The 23,502-nt window shown below is 32.4% G+C and overlaps 1 protein-coding gene across 1 annotated transcript in view; it reads right to left on the bottom strand.

Moving 5' to 3' along the window:
- Positions 1 to 383: 383 nt before the first annotated feature.
- Positions 384 to 23,502, bottom strand: part of LOC126890103 (UDP-glycosyltransferase UGT4-like) — a 109,156-nt gene continuing 86,037 nt past the window's right edge. The window contains exons 4-6 of the mRNA XM_050658951.1: positions 10,606 to 10,825; positions 5,028 to 5,242; positions 384 to 523 (exon numbers count right to left, since the gene is read on the bottom strand). Coding sequence (XP_050514908.1) covers positions 384 to 523; positions 5,028 to 5,242; positions 10,606 to 10,825 — 575 coding nt within the window. The remainder of the gene's footprint in view (positions 524 to 5,027; positions 5,243 to 10,605; positions 10,826 to 23,502) is intronic.

Genomic DNA, 23,502 nt, shown 5'->3' with positions numbered 1-23,502 from the left:
TTCACTTCATTTGAATGATTGGTTTCGATAACTTCACCATCATCATCAGATCCCAAATACTGGTCTTCAGCGATTGATTGTCGAATGAATTTAGCTTTTTTCTTTTTAAGCTCTTCAAGATTGTTAAGCCTTTCTTCTTGAATTAAACTTAACGATTGAAGGCCTTGTAGTTTTAGCTGAAGGTGACTCAATGTTTTCTTACTTTCTTGCAGGTTTTTTTGTACCTTGACTATCTTCTCAGCATCATCTACACTCAGGTTTTCTGGAGAGATTTCTTTCAGGGTAGAAAAGTCCTCAGAGCATTGTTCAACCTTTCCTTCTTCTTCTATCATCTTAATTTTCAATTCAGAAATCTTTTCCTTTGTCTCGGAAAGGTTGACTCTTTAGGTATATTCTTTTTCAAGGTCAATTATGGACTGGTTACTCCTTGTTGAGTATACTGATGAAGCTCGTGACACTGAGCTTCTTTGGCCTAAATTGTCTATTGGTTGTCTTTCTGTCTCTGGAGCTGGGGCACCTCTTGCTGGCATTGTTTTAGACAGTAGTTTACCTTTGAACTTAAAATGACTGTTTCCTTCCTTTGGAGAGCAGCTAACCTCTTCTTAATTACTTCGAGTCCCGGGTTTCGGCACCAAAATGCTTCGAACAAGATAAGTTCTACTTTGGAAAAACTTCTTTATCTTGTTCTACTCCTTAACTTGCCAGGTTTCGAAGTAAAAAAACAATCTAATTAGGTTAGCTGCAACTGAATAATAGAAATACAATTAAAATTCGTACTTTTCTACAATTTTTCCAACTTTTTATTACTTGTCTACTGACACTGACAATTATCAATTTTTTTATCTATAAATAGCTAAATAGGAGAGACTTAATACTAACTTACAAACCGTAGATAGCGACCGAAAAACTACCTAAGATTTCTTCATTAACTAGTTTTCTTATTTTGTTGATAGTCTAGAATAATAACTCAAACATACTGAAACAATGGTCCTTCGAGCCGCATTGTTTAAGCATGTTTTCTAATTTTGTAGTAACGAACACATACATGTTCCACTGGAATTGGCGGATTCGTTATCTTGTTAGTGTTTTAAGTGAGGTAGTGTGAAAAACATTATACAGCAACACCTGTGTTACCGACCACCTTCCAAAAACAGCCACCTCTACTAACGGCCAGTTTAAAAATTCCCCAAACCAATTTATATGTATACTACAAAAACTCGCAATACCGGCCACCTTTCTATATCGGCTAATAGTTCTTTCATTTTTAGTGGCCGTTACTGACAGGTTTTACTGTACCTTCTCGGTGTGGTATCTTGTTTGATGAAAATATTCCATTGTATTTCTTAATAGATTATCACTTTATTTGTGGCTTGTTTTTGCATATTTGACTTAAATTCTTTGAACGTTGGCTTTATTTTGCATCCTCCTATATCTTTTCTCCTTCGTAAGGATGTAGTGGCGTCATGTAATTTATTTGACTGTTTCTGTCCAATTATCTCTTTCCTGTGCGTGTTGTTTTGCTTCGGAAAATGAGTAACCAGTCATGTTTTTTATTTGGCCCGACCACCGTGCTAGTTTTCTTCCTCTGGATCTTTTACCCGCTACGTTTCCTTCAACTATCATTCGTTCCATGCCTTCACTTCTTCTAGTTATATGTCCAAAATATCTGAGGATTGGTTGATAGTTGTGATAAGTCTAGTTTTTACGTTAAGTTCTTCTAGTATTTAATTATTTGTGCGATGTGCGGTCCATGGTATGCGCAACATTCTACGATAGACCCACATTTCAAATGCCATTATGCGTTTTGAATCTGATTTTTTAATGGTCCAAGTCTCTGAAGCATAGATGGCGACAGGAAATATTAACGCTCGAACAAGTCGTAATTTTGTGTTTTTTGTAATTTCAGTATTCTTCCATATTTTTGTGAGTTTGACTGTTGCCGATCTGGCCATTGTGATGTGTCGATGGATCTCGTCTTCGCATCATCCAGTGTTAGTGATGACGGAGCCTAAGTGATTAATTTGTGTGACCACTTCGTAACCTGCCATCTTTCTTATCTTTGTTTGGTTGTTTCTGGCTCTGTCGATGATCACTACTTTGGTTTTCTGTATATTTATTTTCAATCCATATTCCGTACTCATCGTGCACAGCCTATTCATAAAGTAAAATGTATATATTTTGAATTTCTTTGCAACACGAAAATGCAGCAGCTGCATAATACTCTGGTTAAATCGAAGAGTGCAGGAAGAGTCTATACCGGTTTCGGAGGTTTTCCTCCTCATCAGTAGTCCCATATCCTCTTCTATCCGATTTCCCCAGGCATCATATTTTGGGCCTTTCCGAATTGCAAAGAACGAAATGCCACGGATGTACTTGAGCCATCACCGAAAAACAAAGTAAGTTATCAATCTAAGTAGCACAGAAAACGACAATAAATATCGTTCCGATACCACCAGATTGACCGCAGGTGGAATACGTTCTTTAGTTACAACCTCCCGAGATTTTCAAAAATTATAAATCAAATGCCGAGGAAATTATGATGAGAGAATTTTAAATAATTCACTACCCATCTGCTCAGCGTGGTAAAATTCCAACAAGAAAGATTACTTACTATGTTTATTGTCGAACGATATTTATTGTCGTTTTCTTTGCTACTTCGATTGATAACTTACTTTGTTTTTCGGTAGATGGCTCGAGTACATCCGTGACATTTCGTTCTTTGCAATTCGGAAAGGCCCAAAGTATGATGCCTGGGGAAATCGGAGAGAAGAGGATATGGGACTACTGATGAGGAGGAACACCTCCGAAACCGGTATAGACCCTTCCTGCACTCTCCGATTTAACCAGAGTATTATGCAGCTGCTGCATTTTCGTTTTGCAAATAAATTGAAAATGTTTATACATTTTAATTCATTTAATCTTCTGTTAAGTACTAAGGAATCTTTCTTGTTGGAACTTTTACCACGCTGAGCAGATGGGTTGAGAATTATTTCAAATTCTCTCATCTTAATTTCCTCGGCATCCTGTTTGATTTATAATTTTTGAAAATCTCGGGAGGTTGTAACCAAAGAAAGTATTCCACCTGTTGTCAATCTGGTGGTATGGGAAGCATATTTATTGTCGTTTTCTGTGCTACTCCGATTGATAACTTACTTTATTCATAAAGTGTTTGAGTTCATCTGATGAATACGCCAATATAACCGTGTGATCAGCATAACGTAGGTTTTTCATTTTTCTTCCTCCTATAGTTGCCCCGCCTTGTCAGGTGTACAGATATACAGTTCTTGTAATAAACCGCTCAGATCGTCTGTCGTAGCCATTTGTCCAAGTATATACCACCTTTTATCCCATTGTTCGTTACAGAAGGCATTGGAGTGCGTCAACAAATATGTTTCTGTATTAAACTCTCGACATATTTCTATAATTGGACGAATATTAAGAATGTGTTGTCTTGTTCCTCTACCTGGGACGGATCCGCACTGGTGTTGGGTTGGGTAATTTGTGGTAGGTAAGCGAATTGTTGTTCTGAAGCTATTTCCTTGTAGCATTTTTATAATGAACTATTTTCAATGGGAAATAAGCCACAATTTTACCAAAAAATGATTTTATTAACGTTTCGAATTTTGTATTTTGTATTTTACCAGTAGTATTTTGTATTTTGACAACGAAACCCGATTTGGGCTTCGAAACGTTAATAAAATTATTTTTTTGTTAAAATTGTGGCTTATTTCCCATTGAAAATAGTTCATTGTAAGAGAATTGGTTTGAATCTTTCATTGATGATGGTTAGAAGTATCTTGTTCGTATGGGATATCAATGCTATTGTACGGTTATTGCGGCAATCTGTCGGTGAACCTTTTTTATACATGGAAATAAACTTGAGTTTACCCCAATCATTTGGCCACTTTGCAGTGTTCCACATTTCACTGTACAATCTAAGCATTACGTCAGCTATCTCTCCCATTTCTTTAAGTGTCTCAGCTGTTATTCCATCTTTCCTTTCTGCCTTTCTGAATTTTAGCTTTTTTATCGCCGCCTTTATTGCTGATTTCTGATTTCAATATTTGTGGTTTATTTTCTTTATATTTATTTTCTCTGTATTTCTTACTCATTTTCTTTATATTATTCTCTGGGCCGTTAGTACGGAATCGTATTTCGCAATATTGTTTCTATACCGCTGCGGTATCTTCTGGGTTTGTTATGGTATTTCCAATATTATATTTGAGAAATATCTATGATTTGACTTTTGAGAAAAATTCTCTAGATTCTTGGTGGTCAGCATGTTCCGGTGGTCTATTTGTGCACATATGTTTTTAATACAAATATGTTTGTCCCTTCTGCACAAGTGTTTGATAGTTATATTTATGAAGCCTATCTCTATTTCTTTTTTTTTACTGAATTTGATATGCCATTTTGAAGTTTCCGTCTTTCTTCTACAAGGTTGAGTCCCTTCAGTTATCCAATGTGTTTTCTTATATATTTTTTCTTTGGCGTTTGTGTTGTTGATGGTTTCAGTAATCCACTTCTTTGTGCAGACCCACGTTTTGTCAGGATCTCCGGTAGTCACTGATAAGTCAGCTTTTGCTAATGCTTCCCTAAATTTACTGGGTGTTTTGCAACCAATTTTTGTCTTTTATTTATAGTTGTTTTACTGTGTAACTCAATGCGAAATTCTTCTTGTAATATTTTGTGACCGAAACCACAGTCTGCAGATGGTTTTGTCTTCACGTTGATTACTGAGCTCCTCCATTGTTTATTTTGCATATATGCGCAATTTTGAGCTCCTCCATCGTTTATTTTGCATACAATGCAATGTTGCTAGAAAAAGTATTCAATAAAAAGTATTACAGTCAATTAAAACATATTATGAGGGCATGAACAATAAGGTAGAAAAGATAAATTAATTTTGCGATAAAATTATTTCAAGGGTGTCAGTAAATAAAAAAACTGTGTAAACATTCTGATTTAATTAGTCTTAACTTTTGCATTTCCAAAACACTTATATACATATAAATTAAAAAATCTACGTAATAAATATATCACAGCAATGAAACCTCCTCCCCACAGCAATATTACATCTACAGAATAGTATTGATACCATACCAAATCTATGCCCGATAGCCTCATATGAGATAGATCTTTATGACGTATTACATAGTCCACCCAATATTTAACTAAATCCATAGGTTTTACTGGTCTGTCTTTAAGAAGATTAGAACTTCGCCTAACATTTTCTTGATACCTTAAAAAAAAAAAAAATAAAAATATTAACGAAAATAAGTATTTTAAATAATAGAAAAACATAATCATACATTTATTTATAATTATGTTATTATTACAAAAAGGAAATGTATAAGTTACAGGAGTATAAGCGTTATTACCCTTATAGTACATTCATTCAAGCTTAAAACGGATGCAAACCTCGCAATTCTAATTGCCTTCATCGATCTTTTTGAAAATTTGGAATTAAGTTCACTTTACCCTCCTCTTCAAGCCTGACTTGGTCGCAAAGTATGCTTTTTATTTTTAAGGGGTGAAAACTACCCCTCACTCCAATAAATTGAAAACTAGCGAATTAAAGCGGTAATGGGCCATAATTATGTTTAAATATGTTAAATGTTGATGGCTTTGAATCATGGCTTTAATATTTTGATATTTTACAGCTCACCAGCCCTTAAAAACAACCCCTTATACAAAGGTTATTTAAAAAATATGGTCAAGAAACATGAATTTTTTTTATTTTGGATCGTAATAGGAGAATTTCTTTCCTTCAAGTATATACAAGAAATCTGACACTTAATTTTTTTAATAATGCAACCACCAAAAACCACCCCTAAGAATGAAACTTGGGAAAAAATTTAAAATTAATAAATAGAAGCAGTTGTCGACATCAATATGTTTAAACCTGTTAAAGTTTTGTTGTTTTTTTACAATGTAACTCATAGTTCGCTATTTTTATAATGTAACTACCCCTAAAAACTACCCCTCATACAGTTATTAAAAAAATAGCTGAGATTATGAAATCATTTGATATTCAATCTTAAATAGAAAAAAATATATATTATTAAAATATAAAAAACCTGATACATACAAGTTGATTGAACCCCTAAAAACTACCCCTTATCATAAAAATTAAGGAAAAAATCTTTCTAAAAGCTTAAAGTAATGGAATTCGTTAAGAAAATGAAATTTAATTGTTGCTTATGATATAATGATAAAATTATAAAATTTGTATCCCATAAAAATATACGTTTGAGGGAAATTAAACTTTTTAAACTTCACATTTTGATGATATTGAAAAATATATTTTTTACAACAAATTTAAGTATAACATTAATATGATTTTTAAAGTATATATCAATAATTTAACTTCAACTTCCAAATTCGTCTATTTCTTCTTCATCAACTTCCTTTTCTTCTTGGTCGACAGGAAGAAAATTTTGGCAGCTCTCACCGGAGCAAGAACCGCAAGATTTATTGCAATATAGTCCACGTTTGCGACACCCACAAGTTGAGCCACATCCCTTTTTGCAATTGCAAAATATCATTTTAAGTAGTTCTTCTGGTGCAGGAATATCCGTCATTTTGTTTGGTACCAAGGTGCCATTCACTTTTGTCCATCCCCAATCAGCAAAATTGAGAGTTTTGCTACCCGATATGTAAATACAAAGCAGACACTGCGTGTATAAAAGAATAAATGCTCAAAAAACCTCAAAATTTAGACGCTCCGTAATTTTCAAACATTATCTCTAAAAAAATGTATTTGGTCTTTTATTAATAACTAGGCTTCCTTTAAGCTCCTTGCATTCATTTGCACATCATTTTGTAGGGAATTTCATGAGCTATGAGAGTATGAGATTTGCAATCTTTCTAGACCCTTTTGTTCAGAGACTTTTATTGTTAAAGATGTTTGCCAACGTCGACGTCGCGGTTCAAGTTAACATAGAAACAAATGCAACCGCTCATCATCGTACATATGCAACCGCGAGTTTACCAGCGTTTAAACTGGTAAATCGTGGCATAACCGCCTGCATTTGTACGAAGTCTTTTAGCTCACTGGGAGTGGATTGAGTGGATAGCAGATCTTGTGTTGATAATATATTTTTATACTTCAACAAATTATAGAAAAAAGAATGGCCAGAAATTTACCGACTCATTTAGTATTCGTTGACTTAGAGAAGACCTGTGATACAGTATCCAGTATCCAGTATGATACAGTATCAAAGATTGTTTAAAATATTGACCAAGGCAGGCCTAAGTAATGCATACATCAACGCTATATCGAACATGTACATAAATGTGTACAATGATTATATGATCCGAAAGTTAACCGAAGAATACGAAAATTGGGGACTCACAATCAATATAAACTTCTTCTTCTTTTTCTTTCTCGAAACTCCTTATGCCCCTCAGGGGCGTCGGAGGTTTTTTTCATCTTTTATTCATCTCTTCCATTTATTGCGGTCCTTTACTAACTCTTTAATTTGTTGATGTGTTTTCCTTTTTCCTGTCCAATTTCTATAATCCGATCGATCCATCTCTTCCTTGGCCCCCCTTTCCTTCTTTTACCATATGTTTCGATTCCATCACCTGTTTTGGTAGTCTTTCTTGGTCCATTCTCTTAATGTGTCCATACCATTTTAATTTTCTTTTTTGTATCTTGGTTATTATCGATTCCTGTTTCAGTCTTTGTCTAATATCTTCATTTCTTATTCTGTCCAATTTCGTTTTTCCTGCTATTTTTCTTAGCCGCTTCATCTCCGCTGCGTTTATTGTACTGTCTATTTTGGCATTGTTTACCCATGTCTCACTTGCATATATTAAAGTTGGTACAGAGATTGCTTTGTATACCTTCAGTTTTATTTCTTTATCTATTTCTTCCTTTCCAAACATTGTTTTATTTAGTGCATAGTAGATCTTATTTGCTTTTTTTCGCTCTGTGAGAGATTTCTTGATCTATCTTTCCATCCTCTGATATTATTACTCCAAGGTATTCAAACGTCGAGACTCTTTCTATTATTTTGTTTTTGCACCTAAATATCGTTTGGTTTATTTCTTCCCTTTTATTTTGGGATACTATCATGGTCTTCGTTTTCTTTACATTTACCTCCATTTTCAAATTTTCTATTTCCTCCACCCAGATATCGATTAATTTTTGCATTTTCTCTTTATTGTCTGCTATCATTACTAAGTCATCTGCATATAGTAATCCCTCCATTCTCACTGGTACTAAATTCCTGTACCCTATTATTGACTGTAATTGCCTTGACCTTCTTTTAGCGCTCTTCATTACTCTATCCATTACTAATATAAACAAAACTTGGCTGAGACTGTCCCCTTATTTTATTCCTCTCCTTAGGTTTATTATTGGCGATATGTTTCCGTTTATTTGTACTTTAGCAAGTACGTTTCTATATATACTTCTTACCACGCTTACTATCTTTTGCGGGATTTGCAGATCTTTCATTACTGACCATATTACTTCTCTATTTATAGAATCAATCTATATGTATATATTATCTGTTGTTCCTCTTTCTTTCCTAAAAGCCGCTTGTTCTTGTTCTAGTTTTCCTTCCAGTTCTTTCCTGAACTTCCTTTCTATTATCCCGGTGTAGACTTTATATGCCACTGATGATAAGCATATAGCCCTATAGTTATCACATTCCGCTTCATCTCCTTTCTTGTGTATTGGTATCTATAAATTTTCTTTCCAGTATTCCGGTATCTTTTCTGTTCTCCATGCTTCCCTCATTATTTCCAGTAGCCAAAGCTTGCCTCGTTCTCCCACGTACTTCATCATCTCCGGATCTATGTCATCGGCAACTCCCGCTTTTCCAATCTTTATTCTTGCCAATCCTTTTTCAATAACTTTAATATGAATTTCGTCTACTCGATTGTCTCTATCCACTTCTCTTGCCTGCTCTCCTCTCTCCTCATTTTGTTGGTTACTTGCCTCGAATTTTTCTTTATAGTGCTTATTCCATATGGTTAGTATGTCTTGTATGTTTGTTTTCAATTCATTTCGCTCATTTCTAATTCCTCTAAATGTAAATTGTAGAATTCTCTCATCTTCCCTAGTCTTAGCATCCGTATGGCTTGCATATTGTAGAAGCCTCGAAGGTGTAACCAGAGAAGGTTCCCATTGTTTTCATTCTGGTGGGGTGTAGAATAGCATTATGTTGTTTTATATGCCATTAGAGTGAAAACTTAGTCTTGTTGTAGCAGTTGTCGCTAGGGCATCTATGCCATTTCGTTCGTTACAATCCAGGACTGCAAGCTGGTGTTTGTTTTGGTTGGATCAGGGAGAGCAGCATATGTGCCTCCTGATGAGAGACTAATAATGAGATGCTTGCTGCACTCTCTGATTGGACTAGAATATGGTTCGGCTTTATTTTCGTTTTGCAACGAAATTGAAAATGGTTATTTATTTTTGATTTACATTTACTCTGATTGGAGTACGAAGGGAACCATTCTCGTTGGAACTTTACCGCGCTGAGCAGATGGGACGTGAATTGTAAATTGTAGAACTTCCTCATCTTCCTTAGTCTCAGCATCCGTATGGCTTGCATATTGTAGAAGCCTCGGAGGTGTAACCAGAGAAGGTTCCCATTGTTTTCATTCTGGTGGGGTGTAGAATAGCATTATGTTGTTTTAATGCCATTAGAGTGAAAACATAGTCTTAATAATCTTAATGTTTATAGTACTGTATAGATAATTGAATAACCTTTCAAATGAGCTAGCACACGACCTCTATTCTAATATAAAAAAATAGTCGATTACGTCATCACGCCCAGATGGATGACGTCACTAGTATGATATATAGGTCAAAAAATCATAATTAAAAAATCGAATAACTTTTGTATTTCACATTTTTTTCTAATTCTGTAAATAAAGCAGTTTACAAGGGGGTCACAATATAGTGAATAACCCTGTACATTCATTGGGGCCGACCAACCGGTTCTGTCCCGTCATACAGCTGACCGACTATAATAACTTTTATTTATATTCAATTTAGAATGTGTGTACTGATTTTCAGCCTTGGTAAATGAATACCCTCTCAGTAACCCCTCGTTCTACGTTTCGCTTGACCGACCGTAGTATGTTTCTCTACAAAATCACAGTAATCAACTGTGAAAAATCTAGCTTTAGTAAATTCAAAGAGATTTTTCAGCGCTGCCTCTCCGTCTATAGGGACAGTCATAGTGAACGAAGGAACATCGAAACGGAACATCCAACTCGTTACTTTGGTCTTCTAAAATAATTAGGTACATAGTTTACAAACAAAAATGACAATTTACAAGTCGGTTGTAGAACAAATTTTGACGTTCGGATCTGAATGTTGGTAAAATGTTGAACACAATGAAGGACAAGAAAAAACTGAAAGTAGTAGAAATGTATTACATATCTAAGAAGAGCGTGTCGGATATACCGAATTGATCGCATCCCAAATGAAGAAATAAGCATAAGAACAGGAAGGATTTACAATCCCGTAGATACAATAGAATCCAAACAGCTTTTATGTTGCGGGCATGTAATTCGAATGAATGATTAACAATGGCAAAAATAGTTCTTAAACCATGTCCACTGTCTAAAATATTTACTTACTTATTGTTGGTTAGAATTTCTTCTAACAAAGAATCAAGGATTTCCTCAGTTATTTCTCTAAAAGATGTACTAATTCCTATATTAAGATCCACTATTCGGGCTGCATTGAAGTGCTGATCTCCTACTAAGGGCATCGCTAACACAGGCACTGCGTGGTAAATTGTTTCAATCACACTATTGAAGCCACCGTGGGTTATAAATAGTTTACAATTAGGATGAGCTAAAAATTTTAAATAGAATAATTGAAAAAAATATATAAAATTTGAATAAAAAGAAAAAAATATTGAATTTTGTGTACAATAATAGACTTCCCAGATTGACCAGAGCTGATCTGTGAAAAAACGTCTATTTTTTGGATGTGAGAGGTGGCATTCGGATTTTTGCAGATAAAGTTAGGTGACACCTTTAGTTATAATAATTGACTTATGCTTATTCTCAAATATGCCCTGAACATTAATAAAAAAATTAAAATATTTAAATATTTCGAAAAACATCGATTTTTTTCTATTTTCTTTGCTTATAACTTTAAAACGAACCATTTTGGAACAAAGTCGTACAAAAATAAAATAAAGATAATTGAATTTTGTATGATATACGACTGGTTAAAAATGTGTTATAGTGTATTACCCTTTCTGCAATTTAGAAATAAATACAAAATAAGGTGGCAAAATAAGCCTGTTGTTATTCAATTTTTTTTAACCACTTTGGTGGCACTTAGAACCTTAGTAATTCGCACAGAAAATTCTTATAACACACTTAAACAGTCTACCAAATTTCATTAAAATCGACCTAACAGATTTTGCATAATAGATTTGCAATCTAAATTTTTTTAAAAAACTTCAAATTCTTTAAAAGCACTCTGAACAAAAAGTAGACCATTTAGAAGTTGGCTAATTTTTTTACATATAAAGAGGTGCTCTACCTATCTAATACACTTTACAGAATCAAAATCGGATTATTTAAGTGGCCTCAGAAATGTTTAAAAATTATAAACAATTTTTTGGCTTATAAACAAATAGCTTTGTTTAAAAATAAAAAAATTAGTTTCTAGCAATGCAAACAATCAAAACCGGCATACTTTGATAGACCGGGCAGTATCGTCGCCCCCGGTAGCGAAATTATTCCGATTAGATTTTTTTGCACAAACTTACTCAAAAAGAGGTTCTTATAACATATCCACAGGGTGCCGGACGGTGCCGTGGTCGAAAAATTGTTTAAACAATTTTTTTTAAACAAATTCACAAAAATAATTTTTTCATTTCGGACAAAATTTTTTTAGATAAATTGGCCTATTCTGAGCAAAAAAGGTCTCTTGTCATTTTTTTCTAAAATTGATTGTTGTCGAGTTATATGCGATTAAAAATTTGAAAAATGCGAAAATGGCCATTTTCAAGGCTTAATAACTCGAATAAACATTCTTATTGTGAAATTCAAAAAGTTACCAAATAAAGTTTCAAATCCCTTCTTCAAGGTCCTGAAGAGATTTTTGTCATTATTTCATTAGAAAGCTGCTATTTTTAACTATTAACAATTAGCGCTATAGTCCAGGATATATCGTCGGCCCCGTTAGTGAAATTATTCCGATTCCATTTTTTTGCAGAAACTTACTCAAAACGAGGTCCTTATAACATATCCACAGGGTGCCGGGCGGTGACGTGGTCGAAAAATTGTTTAAACAATTTTTTTAAACAAATTCACAAAAATAATTTTTTCACTTCGAACAATCTTTTTTTTAGATAATTTGGGACATTCTGAGCAAAAAATGTCTCTTGTGATTTTTTTTTTCTAAAATTGATTGTTGTCGAATTATACGCGATTTATAATTTGAAAAATGCGAAAATGGCCATATAACTCGACAACAATCAATTTTAGAGAAAAATCACAAGAGACTTTTTTGTTCAGAATAACCCAAACTATCTAAAAAAAATCGTTCGCAACAAAAAAAAAATTTTTGTGAGTTTGTTTAAAAAAAATTGTTTAAACAATTTTTCGACCACGGCACCACCCGGCACCCTGTGGATATGTTATAAGGACCTCGTTTTGAGTAAGTTTCTGCAAAAAAATGGAATTGGAATAATTTCACTAACGGGGGCGGCGGATACATCCTGGACTATAGCGCTAATTGTTAATAATTAAAAATAACAGCTTTGTAATAAAATAATGACAAAAATCTCTTCAGCACCTTGAATAAGGGGTTTAAAACTTGATTTGGTCACTTTTTGAATTTCATAATAATAATATTTAATCGAGTTATTAAGCCTTGAAAATGGCCATTTTCGCATTTTTCAAATTTTTAATCGCATATAACTCGAAAACAATCAATTTTAGAAAAAAATGAAGAGACCTTTGTTTAATAAAAATTGTTTAAACAATTTTTCGACCACGGCACCGCCCGGCACCCTGTGGATATGTTATAAGGACCTCTTTTTGAGTAAGTTTGTGCAAAAAAATCGAATCGGAATAATTTTGCTAGCGGGGGCGACGATACTGCCCGGTCTATGACTTAAACTTTCAAAATGTTGTCAGCAGAATTGCTTTTTAATTTTTTTAACCAAAAGTTATTCGGGTTCAAAAATTGCAATTTTTCGATTTTTTTAAAGTTCAATAGCGTTTATCTCGAAAACTATGCATCATACGAATAAACTTCTAAGAACTTTTTTGCTTAGAATTACCCAAGAAATGCAAAAAGATGTTTTATTTTGCGAAAATACGCTGTTATGTAATTCCTCGAGTTCTTTATTTATAACAATCTTAATCGACATCCGGATTAACTGTTACCCAGAAAATTCGTGTTCTACAGGTCAAAATACATAAAAAACACTTGGTAAGTCTATCTAAATACAGGAGACCGTTGCACCCCCTCCTGGACACAGCACTAATTTGTTTATAAGCCAGAAAATTGTTAATCACTTTAAAACATTGCTGAGGCTTCCTAAATATTTCGATTTTAATTATGTACGGTGTACCGTAATTTGGGGCAACTTTGACCGATTTTGTACTTTAATCCTATAAAAATCATATTTTAAATTTTGCTACATTTTTGTATATATGCAAATATGTTATGGGTTTATGCGTCTACTTTCAGTAGCTTAAATTATAATTACAAGAAAATAATCATGACTTTGATCAAGTTCACCCCATTTGGAGGGAAGTTGACCGTATGTGCATTTTGGTTGGTAAACGTACTTTTTCTTTTAGGATGGGTTAATTTGACCGTTTTTTAAACCATTTTTTTCTTAATTAGTTATATCGGTGGATTTAACAACCCTTGGAATATTGATTTTTTTTTTATTTAAAAATGAATTCTTAGATATTTATAAATTTGAATCGTTAAAAATGATTTTAAAAATTATACAGGGTGGCTGAAGTAAATCATAATAGATCTTTTTCTATGTTTTTGGTCAAATTCAACCCAGCGGTCAAAGTAACCCCATTTTACGGTATTAGATAGGTAGAGCGCCTGTTTATATCTAAAAAATTAGCCAACTTTTAAATGGTCTATTTTTTGTTCAGAAAGTTTTTAAAAAATTTGAACTTATTTAAAAACATTTAGATTGCAAAATTATTATGCAAAATCTATTAAGTCGATTTTAATGAAATTTGGTGGACGGTTTAAGTAAGTCATTATAATTTTTTAAGTGAATTACGAAGGTTCTAAGTGCAACCAAAATAATTGAAAACCATTGAACAAGAATAGGCTTATTTTGCCCCCTTATTTTGTATTTATTGCTATTTTGCAGAAAGGCTAATAATTTAAGACATTTTTCACCAGCTATATATCATAAAAATTTAATTGTCTTTATTTTATTTCTGTACGACTTTGTTCCAAAATGAATCATTTTAAAGTTATAAGCAAAGAAAGCAGAAAAAAATCGATGTTTTTCGAAATTTTTAAATATTTTAATTTTTTTATTAATGTTCCGGGCATATTTGAGAAGGAGCATAAGTCAATTATTATTACTGAAGGTGTCACCTAACTTTATCTGCAAAAATCCGAATGCCACCTCTCACATCCACCTCAAAACAGATCCGCCCTGGTTTAAGAGGGCTTTTGATAATATCTGGCATAGTTCCCACCAAACTTCTGGAAAAACCATAGCGGACCATTGCTCAGAAACGCTACTACATTGTCTTGTGTTGCTCTTGATTTATTGTTTATTTTTCAACCAGTATTTCGTCTTTTTTCTTCTTCCTCTTTATAAGCAATTCTGCTTGTTCATTGGCGGATAGATACCTTGTGGCCGGTTTGCGGGATGCAAAGTAGTCGGGGCATACTTTAAACTATTTTATGGGTTTATTTACAACAAACTACATACTTGAACAAGTAAGAAAACTATGACAGTTCTTTTCTGAGTTCCTGAATGTGTTCTGACAGACACATCTCCGTCTCCTCCGGTCAACACATATCGTCGGTATACTGCGAAAACCAGGTAAATGCCGAAATACGGAAACCGAGAAAAAACGTTTTTAAAGTTTAGTGTTTTATTTTGAATTAAGAGGACAACTTGTGTTTGATATTCGGTATTCTAGTGAAAGATGCATATATCAGAAATGCTATTCTATCATTAGTTTGAAAAAGTTAAGACACCTAGCTGATTAAACCTAAATTTAAGATGGAGATGCCGTCACTTACCTGGTTTTACCTGTAAATCTAAATTAATCAGTTACCCTTAAAATAACACATTTATAACAAATATAATAAACCAGATATAATATTTTGTAGTTTTGTGATCGGAATCTGAAGCTTTAACTAGTTAATAGTAATATTTTAAAGGGATTAGTCGATAATTATAACATTTAACTGGTTTTCCCTGGACATTTTATTCAAAGCTGTTTGTAGTTATATGGATATTATTTACATAAATGATAGAAAAAACAAATTTATTTTGAAAGTGTTATAGATACAAGAATATAATATCACCATGCGTATAACTCGTCAGATTAGTCACTGAAAGCAGGATCTGACAATATGCCATTGGCATCGTAAAATACGATACCACCTGTTATATTCCTCCGGTATCATTCCCTTATCAAATAACTGTAACAAAACTGTTTTTTGCTATGTTAGTTGGCGAAGTCCTATCATAAAGTTGCTTAAGTTTTTATCGACTAACATAAGCATGCTTATGTTATTTGATAACTCAGCTTGCTATTTTCTTGTTGACTGCCGTGTAGTATCAATAAGGATATGAAGCTTGGTAACGCGTCATAATTGAAATTGATTCTGTTTATCTCTTCTTTCATGAATTTTATCTTTTATCTTTAACAGCATTATTTTTTCGCTGTTTTGGTCTTTTGTTCGGTTTTTAATTAGAGTGTGTGAAAGTTTTTTTTTTTAATAATAAAATTTGTAGTACGTATACAGACAAGTAAACTGGTATATCAGAGAGAGACCTGATTTCTAGCGGTTTAGATGCTACTATGTATAGAGTCAACTTCCATACAAGAATGTCCCGACTCTAAAAATTTATGTTACCCTACTGTCCTCTGCAGGTATAAAAAATACACTTATTTCACTTGCTTACGTATTCTGGGACACATTTTGATAAGTAGTTGAGTATAATGCTTTCTATTTCAGAACTTCCTCGTCTACCGTTAATGTCTGACCAGGCAAAACGGTAAGCTTCATTTGGTAATGCGGCTTCATTTACACACAAATTGTAGACTCATAATTTTCGGGAAGAATATATGAATTGTCCAGTTAATCTGTAATCTGTAGTATAGCCTGTAGATCGAGAGTGATTGAAACAAAATTCCTTTGTTGATAAGAGCTTTTCTTATCATTTCGTTTTTCGAGATTCCATACTTCTTTTTTTTCTGATGTTGTCTATAACTGTTTTCTAAATCCGGTTTCTTAGTTGGATTAGCCATATCATAATATGATAGGGCTAATAAATATTATTTATTAAAAACTAAACATTGATCTTATTTAGAACAAAAAAGCTTAAATTATAGTCGTTAGAAAATATTTTTCGGTATGTAATTTCGCATTACCTTCCGGTTTCTTCAGCTGACAATCATTTATATAAAGTTGATACATTTTCCTTATACTCAAATTTTTGTCCAAATATCTACGCTTCGAACTTTGGCGAATATAATGTGGGACCATGATTGGAAAAGACTCAATATGAGCATTCACAATTTTTCGTTTTTCATTGCCTGTTTTATTTGTCAGTACATGCTTGCCTCTTGCCCGTATGTGTATAACAACATATAATATCAATTTTTCTTATAACATCTTGCATTAACGACGCTGATATACAAAGTGTCTTACAAAAAAACTTCTCATATATCTGTACCTCTTGACCATTCAAAGAAACATAGTCGATACTATCGATTTTACCAGTCGATATGAATGAGAAATTTAAATAAAATATACATATAAAATGTATTAAAGACATTTATCACCTTTTTACTTAATATGGCATACAGCAGTAGAAATATATTTGTTGTCCGGAAAAATAATATATATGCGCTTACTTGGTTTTACATGCAACAGAACTTTAATTTTGTGGAAGTAAGTAGCGATATATTGTTTTACTTGAAAATGAAAAGTTGGTTATGTGTAACTTATTGGTTTATCACATAAATTATCTGCTGAATGGCAAATCGTATCATTTACTGGGTTTTACCTGTATGTAGATTAAATTTATCTGCTTTAAATTATCTGCTGAATGGCAAATCGTATCATTTACTGGGTTTTACCTGTATGTAGAGCGTAAAAAGCTAAGAATTTTGGTATACTTAACTCAATATTTTAAAATTTGTCATTTACCTGGTTTTCGCAGTATACCGAAGATATGTGGTCGTAGGTTAACTGCCAATCTGCCACAACCTTTATGGAAGATTGTCACGACATAATTTGCGGGGTGGACCGATACTTCTCCTACCGATTGGTGATTTATCTCCTGATATTTTGACCACACGTGTCTTCTCTTTTCTGCTTATGTGGTTATTCCATTCTTTTTTTCTATTTAATGTCCATTCGTTTATACATTGTACGTTACATACTCTTCTAATGCCTTCACTACTTTTTCAATCTCTCAGCATATTTCCTGTAATTCTTTTCAGTACAGTCATCTCTGCCGATTCTAATAGTATTTGTAGGTGTGTGTGTGGTTGAAAAAAAAAATGACTGCGGATTACTGGATCCATTCGCCTAACCGATTTTTATATTTTGAGCTCATGAATTGCTGCACTTTATAATTTCTTTTTCATTTTTTTTATTGTGGTTAACAAAAGTGTTTGGTTTTATATATTATATTTTTTCTTATGTATATATTTTTTCTTAATCAATTGGCGCCAAAAGTATCCACAATTCAACCTTTAGGATGGAAAACTTCTACCTATTGATATAATTATTTTTTTAATTCTATTTTTTATCCTTTTTTTTCAATTTTTTTTATTCTATTTTTTTTATTATTTTTTTTTTATTTTTTTTATCCTATTTTTTTATTCTATTTTTTTTAATAATTTTTTTTCCAAATATATACATATAATTTATAATTTTAAACCTATATTACAAATGTGTTTATACAGTGTTTTATATACTTTTACATCTTTAGATATAAGTAATTGGGCAAGATTGTATGGATTTATAATACATTTGAATTTATTCAATTCATAATTTAAATGTTGTACCTTATCCTGTATGGTGTTACAATTTAAGATCATATGTTCCGTTATTCCTATTTCACCGCAATCACATAAGGGATCTTGCCTTAATTTAATTTTAAAAAGATGTGATGGAACCAGAGTGTGATTAAATCTTAATCTACAAATCGTTTTGACGAAAGCTTTTTCGAAAATGCCCTCTTTGAACCAAGTAGAAGAAGGAATAGAACTTTGTAAGTTTTTATAAAATTTTCTCTTGTGACTTTCACTATACCAACTTTCCCATTCCTGCTTCACTTGGTTTTTTGAAAATATATTTAAATCTGATGGGGTACATTTATAATTACTAATGTAATTTCATTATGTTCCAAACCGCAGTGCGCTTTAATCCATGCTAGTTTTATGCTTTTCCAATGTTCGTTAATTCCATAGTTTTTTTGGCAATATTTAGTTCAATATAATTTAAATTGGTTTTATTGTGGAGTTTATTTAATTTTTTTAGGGCGCTTCTGCTGTCAGAAAAAATAATGAAATTTTCTTGATGGCAGTTAGTTTCTATATATAATAATGCCTCAAAAATAGCTGTCAATTCTGCGGAGTATATTGAGAAATGTTCAATTAATCTTTTTGTTACTTTATATTCGATATTTGGATGCCAAACTGCACACGCTACTCTATTATCTTTTTTTGAGGCATCAGTATATAACTGATAACTGTTAAGTACTTTATCATTAACATCTGATACAAATAATTGGTTTCGAATGAGTTGAGGAAATTGAGAATAATCCCTAAAGAAAATTGGTTCAATGTTAATTATATCTTTTGAATTTAGTTCAAAATATGGTAATATATCGGTAGTATGTACTAATTCTTTAATACTCAAAAATTGGTTGTAAGCTTCTACTATTAATAAAGATTTTTTACTTTTCCAGTACCTATGTACTGGTAAGATCTGATATAAAAAGTTGATGAATATTTTTTATTAAATTACTGTTTCTAGAAACAATTTTCCATAGAAATTTTTCGGTTAAGTATTTTCTTCTTAACTACAGAGGTGGTTCGCAGCATTCAATCATTAAATTAGAATTTGGTGTACTCATCATGGCTCCAATGCATTTTTTTAAACTATTAGTTACTATACAGTCGAGTTTGTGAAGGTGGCATTTCGCAGCTTGTGAATAGAATATAGAACCGTAGTCTAATATGGATCTAATATATGATTTATACATATATTAAATATTCTGTTATACATATATATATATATATATATATATATATATATATATATATATATATATATATATATATATATATATATATATATATATATATATATATATATATATATATATATATATATATATATATATATATATATATATAAAACAAATGAAATAGAGAATGTGGAAAAATCCCCTTACGAATAACTCACACATCCACTATTTCTGGCTGGGAAAAATTTTTCGAATAGAATCAAAGATCCAAACACCAGTTCTTAGAAATGTGTTTCGCCCTCTTCAACCTCCGTGGGCTCATCGGTAAAGATGAGAGGTTGAATATCTTTAGACACATTCCATCAAAAATATATATATATATATATATGAGCAATATTTCTACTTTTCGGTGAATTTTGTGGGGAGGGTCCTCGGATTTTCTTCAAACTTTAGTATGTTATTGGACTTATTGAGAAAACGTCATCCTGAGAGTTACAGCCCCCTAGGGGCCTTAGAGCCCTAGATAGGGCCCGTCAAAGACCCAAAAAAGGTCGTTTTTAGCCTATATTTGACAGGCTGTATATCGACTCCCAGTTAACCGATTTTAACTCACCAAACGTTATTTTCTTTATAATTTTAAGTAGTTTTATCAGTGACAATTTCAAGTCTCTAATTAATAACCTTGATTTTTGGGACCATTTTAAGTAACGCTAAAAATTTCAAAAAATTGCTATTTTCAAAAATTTGTTAAAAATCTAATTTTAATCCGATTTTCTTTTTCTGGTCGGCGGTTTAAACGTAATAAAAAGGTCTTTAAAACAATATTTCAAGAGTTAAAATCCGTTCGGTAGAAGCGGATATACAACAGATTGAAAATGGACATTTTTGTAAAAATCGCGTTTTTATGGATTTTCAAAGTGCTGACACGTTTTGGGGTATATATTAAATTGTACCAAAATTTTTTTAGAAGTAGCTTTTTATATAAATAATAACTTCGTATTGGAGATTTTCTTGGCCCGGGCCTCTATCTACCTTATATGACCCTCTAAAAATGAGTATTTTGTTACTCAAATGAGGTGACTTAACAAACAACTTACGGCCTATTTGTATCAATCAGAGAGCCTGAAGACTTTAACTATTACGGATTAGAAAAGTAGAGATCACAACCTTTTATTTGAGGGCTCACACAAACTTCTAGGTAGCCTAGAAGTACAGTTATGATATTTCAAAGTCCTAACTAAAATTAAAGTATCAATTCTGTGAACGCTACTTTTATAGACTAAGAGCCGCTATGGGTGAAATTTGTTAACTATTTTAGGCACGATAAGAGGCCATAACTTAAACAATAAAACCTAAAAGAAAACGTATGAACACTATACCGTCACTTTTTAGAAGCACATACCTCGACAGTGGCGCATCAAACTTTCCACTTATGAACGGGATAAATAAATTAAAAGGTACCCTTCCTTACACCCAGAATTCAATTTTGTTAATTTTTTAAAGTTCTACGTTATTAAGAAATAAAACTCAGTGTAATTTTAACACACCACACCCATCCCCCTTCCCCCACCACCAAAAAATCCAAAAAACTGTTTTTTAGGGGATTTTTGGTGATTTTCCCTATTTTATAGACTTCAAAATAGATAAAATTAATGTTTTTTCATAGGTTATATGTTAATTGAAGTAACTGTGTCCTGTAGAATATTTAAAAATTGGATAAACACGTTGAAACCCCCAAAAACCCCCTCGAAAAACAATTTTTTGGATTTTTGAAGATGGAGAACCTTACGGAAACTTCTGAAATAAATTAGAAATATAGCATTTGATAAAATACACAAGATTAAAACAAAATAGTCCAACAGCCATCCCCAAAAAAAAGTTTTTCGTTTAAAAGTTTATAAAAATAAAAAAATAATTTTTTTTAGGTTACGTCACTCAACCTACGTGTCTATAAAAAATAGGCATGTTTTGTAAAAGCCACAAGTATGCGTGTGAATTTTTTGAAATTTTAAAATTGATTACATCCCACCTAAAAAAAATAAAAAAACGAGAAATGAACTTTTTGATGGTGGGGGTAGGAAAACAGGGGAGGTGGGTTGAAATTACACTGAGTCTTATTTTTGAATCACGTATAACTTTAAAAAATAAAAAAAAAAATAATTGTGGGAGTGAGGGAGGGTAACTTTTAATTTATTTATCCCCTCCATAAGTAGAATGTTTGATGCGCCACTGTCGAGGTGTGTGCCTCTAAAAAGTGACGGCAGAGTGTTCATAGCTTTTCTTTTAGGTTCTACTATTTAAGTTTTAGGCTTTTATCGTGCTTAAAATAATTATCAAATTTCATCTATAGCGGCTCTTAGTCTATAAAAGTAGCGTTCACAGAATTGATACTTTGATTTTAGTTAAGACTTTGAAATATCATAACTGCACTTCTAGGCTACCTAGAAGTTTGTATGACCCTTTAAATAAAAGGTTTTAATCTCTACTTTTATAATCTGTGATAGATAAAGTCTTCAGGCTATCTGATTGATAGAAATAAGCCGTAAGTTGTTTGTTAAGTTGCCTCATTTGAGTAACAAAATACTCATTTTTAGAGGGTTATATAAGGTAGATAGAGGCTCAGGCCAAGAAAATCTCCAATGAAACGTTATTATTTATATAAAAAACTGCCTGTAAAAAAATTTTTGTACAATTTAATATATACCCCAAAACGTGTCAGCACTTTGAAAATCCGTAAAAACCCCATTTTTACAAAAATGTCTATTTTCAATCTGTTTTATCTCCACTTCTACTAAACGGATTTTAACTCACAAAATATCATTTTAAAGCCCTTTTTAATACCTTTAAACTGTCGTCCAGAAAATGAAAATCGGATTAAAATTAGATTTTTGACAAATTTTTGAAAATAGTAATTTTTTGAAATTTTTAGCGTTACTTAAAATGGTCCCAAAAATCAGGGTTATTGACTAAAGCCTTGAAATTGTCACTGAAAAAACTACTTAAAATTACACAGACAATGACGTTTGGTAAGTCAAAATCGGTTAAATGGGAGCCGATATACAGCCTGTCAAATATACGGCAAAAACGACCTTTTTTGGGTCTTTGACGGGCCCTATCTAGGGCTCTAAGGCCCCTAGGGGTCTGTAACTCTCAGGATAACGTTTTTTAAATAGGTCCAATAACATACTAAAATTTGAGGAAAATCCGAGGACCCTCCCCACAAAATTCACCGAAAAGTAGAAATATTGCTCATATATATATATATATATATATATATATATATATATATATATATATATATATGTATAACAGAAGAGCTATGTTAGGGTCTGCTCCCCAGTTACAACCATTTACTGCTCTTAATACGTTTACGCCCTTTTCTGTTTTTGTTACTATGTGTTCTATATGTTCTTTCCATAGCAACTTCCTATCTAAAATAATTCCAAGATGTTTAATCGATGGTTGAATCTTTGATTGTTACTGAATTCGGTATCTCCCGTTTTCTGGAGAAAATAACTAGCCTTGTCTTTTGACTAGAAATATTTAAGCCTATGTAATTGCACCAGCTTTTTAATTCACTATACGCTTTCTCTACCATATTGCTTCCGAAGGGGATTTCGCATTCGTCTTTGTAAATTATGATATCATCTGCGTATTCTAATATTTTGACATAATTTTGAACTTTGCTTTCGATTTCGGCTGTGTATATCAAATATAGTGTGGGACTTAAAATACTGCCTTGTGAAATACCGATGTTAACTTTTCTTTCACCTATTATTTTATTTCCTATTCTTAATGAGATTGTTCTGTTACTGTATAATTTTATAATTCGTTTAGCAAAATCAATATTAAGACCGATATTTTTCATCTGATTATATAAAATTTTTAGGTTTACATTGTCATAGGCACTTTCTATATCTACAAAGAGGCCAACTACTGATTTAGAATTTGAAAAGGAGGTGTTGATATCTGTTACTAAGTATCCTATATTTTCCATTGTGGAGTGTCCCCTGCGAAAGCCAAACTGATACTGTGGGAGCTTCTTATTAATTTCTAACCAAGATTCTAA

This window comes from Diabrotica virgifera, chromosome 8 (genome assembly GCF_917563875.1).
Source record: "Diabrotica virgifera virgifera chromosome 8, PGI_DIABVI_V3a".
Classification (NCBI taxonomy): Eukaryota; Metazoa; Arthropoda; class Insecta; order Coleoptera; family Chrysomelidae; genus Diabrotica; species Diabrotica virgifera.
This window is presented reverse-complemented; position numbering and strand designations above follow the sequence as displayed.